Below are 3,967 nucleotides of genomic sequence, written 5' to 3'. Positions count from 1 at the left end.
CAAAGTTAAGTTACCTTGAGGATTACAGAGGTCAGGAAAACCAAAACTCTCACCTCATGAACCATATTGCTTGAAATACAACTTTTTTACAGCTGAGAAAATCATGGAGGAAGGCAAAAGGATTAGAAACTACAAGGAATAAATCAGCTATTCATAAATACAGAGGCAATTAGCAACTTAGAAGTACATCTGAATTAGTGTACACTAGAAGACTTTAAGAACACACAGAAAGATATCTGAGTGTCTGTACAGCAAGTTACTTGATGCACGTCCAGCACTCTCACTCAGCAGCAGTAGTGAAAAAATGGGGAAGTAAACAAGGAATGACTGAAGTGTTAAAACTCTAACTATTTAAGCCTAGACATAAATATAAAAAAATGCAGGCTGCTCTTGTGTTGCAGTAAAGTTGCTATAAAGATAATACTGCATAAAAAAATTTCTGCAATTACAAGAAAATGGAAAACGTGGTCAAAATAATCAGCAACCTGAGTTAGTGTCAAGTGAGAGTTCAATTGGCAAAATATTCTTTCTCTACAGCTTTGTACCATGAATCCCATTTTAATATTGTTGGATGTTACAAGGAAGCTGGTGGGACTCTTTATTAGAAAATTAGTAGCAGTAGAAATAAGGGGTTCAAACTAAAAGAGGGAGAATTTAGGCTAGACATTGAGGAAGAAATTGCTCCCCGTGAGGTGAGACTGGAACAGATTGTCCAGAGAAGCTGCGGATGCCTCATCCCTGGCAGTATTAAAGGCCAAGGTTGAATGGGGCTCTGAACAACTTCATCCAGGAGAAGGTATTTCTGCCTGTGTCAGGGGGGATGGAACTAAGTGATCTTTAAGGTCGCTTTCAATAAAAGGCATTCTATGATTCTATATTAATTATTTTGTCAGAGGAACAATAATTTGGCAACACTTAGTATAATTACATTTTATTGAAATATTGAAGTTATCCTTAAAGTGTTACAAAGATATAATACATTCGTAATGTAAGTGTAAAGGCTCAACATTAAAATGAAAAGACTTAGTAAAAAATATAGATTAGAAGTTACTGCAGCAAAACATACTCATTGCAATTACATTTATGTTTTGTTTGTTTTGTTGGTTTTGGGTTTTTTTTAAAGAAAACCAGCTATATTGACTGGCACATATAGACAAGATAAAATACAGCAGAAGTTTTCTTCCTCCATTAAGTAATCAATCAAGTAACACTGCAACAAACACTGATTTCATGCATAAGTGTAGAGAGGATTTTAAACTCTGCATATAGTACTAATTTCAGCTTTTGTACAGCCCCATTTGCAACACATTCCTGCCAAGCCCAGAGACTCCCGTTTTCTTCTGGGATACCTGGCCCAAAGGTAGCTGCTTGATTCCACAGGATTTGCATTTCCTGTTCCCCCCCTGTCCTTCTGAACAGCTTCCTCTACCTGGTGAACAAGTTTTTTTAAGTCACCTGCCACAGGTACATATTCATTATAGTAATTTAAACTGTACAAGTCCTTAAACGTCTCCCATCCAAGAAATGGGCTGCTTCTCTGCAGCTGCTCCACTTCAGGATCCAAAACTGATTGCAGGTTGAAGCTTCCCAGTAGTTTGTTACTTGCTGTTTGCGCAGAATCTGTTTTAAAGAGAAGACTTATCTTAAATTCAGACTGCAGGAGCATCAAAAGGATTACACAGCTCTAAGAAACAGCAACAAAACCCATTCAGTTAGCAATAAGGGAAACACTATTATGTAGGATAACTGTCAGCACTTGAGAGTCTCCACACCATTACTTACTTGTAGCTTACTTTTAGCAGAATCTATGTTTTAAAGTCGATACCTCCTGTTAGACATGCAGAGCACACAGAAACAACTGCAACTGAAGTAAAGGCATCCTGTCTGCCAACAACTGCAGTGTTTTTGATGGAGAAGTCTCAATTTTTCCACAGAACCAGAATTTTGTTGTAAAGGCATGTACCCAAAAACACCACAGAGCTGTGTCTTGTTTTGGATGAATTAGATCAGACCCCTCCTCTCCTGTGCACAATCACACACAGTAGCATCAGGTGAAGAACAAATGTAGGAAGGACTAAATAAGCAAGGATTCTATGCAAACTGATTCCTAGATTGCATTCTTTTACAGCTATTTTTAACTGATGCTTTCCTCTCATTTTTTTCATTTCTCAAGGCATATCAGGGGCTTGCAGAATTCACTTATGACATGCTTCATCTCACTGACTAGTGTTCTCAAAAATACAGTCCTACTTCCTTTCACCTTACATGGTTTCTCTTAAATTTACTTCTGCAAGGCAAGTGACATTGCTTACTTCAGCCAATGTGAAGAAAAACAGCTTCTTCAAGTCTTAATTTTAAAAGAATCCAAACCAAGTCTTTGTCTTGTGATCTTAATGCTGTTAATACAGTTATTTTTTTGTTTCAGAAAGCTGAAAGAACGTGAGAATATCCAGCAACTTTTGTATTTACTTAAATATGGCTAATTAGTATACAGAACCTAATTTTCAGATAGAACAGCTGTCTGAGTATGTGCAAAAATAAAAGTAGCTGTAGCTACTTTAGTAATTAGACATTGATTGCCATTTAATAAAAATCTTTTGGGGTGAAGAAGTCTTCTAGTTAGATATCATGCAGCATAGTGGAGGCTCCTTAGTGACTGTTGTTCTCAGAAGCTGCTGTTAACAAAAAGGAAAGCAAAATTTGCTGGGAAAGGACATAATCCCCACAGAGCCTGTGTGTAAGTGATTTGTTATAATTACAAAGGTTACTTTTATCTTTTACTCAACCTGTTGGGAGAAAAACCGTGCAAATATTCCCAGAAAACTGGCTTCATTAGCTGCCTGAAGTCTTAGGTTATTTCACTGCAGTGTGTTTAATCAGAAAAAAAAAAACAAACCTCTTCCATTGCACGTTTTACCCAAAATTACAACTTTTGTCCTTTTAAAAAACGTTATTTTTCAGTATCCAAATATCAACATAAATTAGAGCAATCCCTTAAAATTGCTGTTACATTTACCGCGGTTTGAGAGCACAGCCCGGAGACTGTAACCCGGAGCACCAGAGCCCGTGCTCCCCAGCGTGCCAACTCTCTGGTTCAGAGAGGCAGCAGTGATACCATCGCGCGCGATCCCAGTCCCGGGAGCTCTGAGGGCAGCGCGGCGCCAGGGCTCCCGGCCGGGAGGGAAACCCCGGCAGGAACCCCGCTCCGTTCCACCGCCCCAGGAACCGCGGAGCCTTGGGAAGGGAGAGAAGCCATAGCGACAGGCATTCCCCACCGCTCCCCAGGGCGCACCAGGCGTCCCCACATGGCCAAGAGAGGGGAGAAGTGTGATTTTGTGGGATTTCATAGCAGAAGCTCCTCTGCAGCCGGCAGCCCTGCGCAGCGGCGCGGCATCCCCGAACTGACCAAAAAGTTTGCGGATTATCCCGGCAAATAACGCCCCAGCAAAGGCAAATACCGACCCTTTCCCTCTGAAGCTCAGGGCGGCCTTCCAAAAGTCTCGGAAATGCCAACTAGGATCTAGAGGGAAAGCCAGAGAGGGACGGGGACCTTCCCTCAGCGGCTCAGGGCGGGGGAGCGAGAGGCGCCGCGCAGCGCCCGCCCTCGCCCTTTCCCTCCCGTGCTCTCCATCCCTCCTCGCAGGCCGTCGCTCGGCAGCGAGCGAAGCGCCCCGACAGCCGCCTGCCCCTCGGGCTCGCTCCTGGGACACTCACCGGCCGCGGGCGCCGGCTCCACCGCCAGCAGGGAGAGCCGCTTCCAGCGGGACCCGCCGCAGGTGAAGATGACGGCGCGGATGAACTCGCGGCCGCACAGCTTCACCCCGTAGCCGTCCCCCTCGCCCGCGGGCAGCACGGCGCCGGGCTGCCCCGGCCGCGCCGCACTCAGCAGTGCCACGGCGGCGCACAGCAGTCGCAGCTTGGCCATCCCCATCGCGCCGTCCCAGCACACCCGACGGCCGCCACAACG

General features: G+C 44.4%; 1 protein-coding gene across 1 annotated transcript; it reads right to left on the bottom strand.

The window, feature by feature from the left end:
* Positions 1-942: 942 nt before the first annotated feature.
* On the bottom strand, positions 943-3,967 carry LOC120512040 (relaxin-3-like). The gene is made up of 2 exons (XM_039729913.1): positions 3,715-3,967; positions 943-1,620 (listed from the first exon to the last, which is right to left on the bottom strand). Exons 1-2 carry the CDS (start codon positions 3,929-3,931, stop codon positions 1,253-1,255), a joined length of 585 nt encoding a protein of 194 aa, XP_039585847.1. The 5' UTR covers positions 3,932-3,967; the 3' UTR covers positions 943-1,252.

This window comes from Passer montanus, unplaced genomic scaffold, assembly GCF_014805655.1.
Source record: "Passer montanus isolate IOZ18808 unplaced genomic scaffold, ASM1480565v1 scaffold7, whole genome shotgun sequence".
Classification (NCBI taxonomy): Eukaryota; Metazoa; Chordata; class Aves; order Passeriformes; family Passeridae; genus Passer; species Passer montanus.
The sequence above is the reverse complement of the archived record's forward strand: the minus strand, read 5'-3'. Positions and strand labels throughout refer to the sequence as shown.

Bases quoted from the DNA above. Each gene is read 5' to 3' on its own strand.
- LOC120512040 (XM_039729913.1), bottom strand. From the start codon at position 3,931: ATGGGGATGGCCAAGCTGCGACTGCTGTGCGCCGCCGTGGCACTGCTG. The intron at 1,621-3,714 runs GTGAGTGTCCCA...TCTTTAAAACAG, and splicing joins GGAGCCGGCGCCCGCGGCCG to ATTCTGCGCAAACAGCAAGT.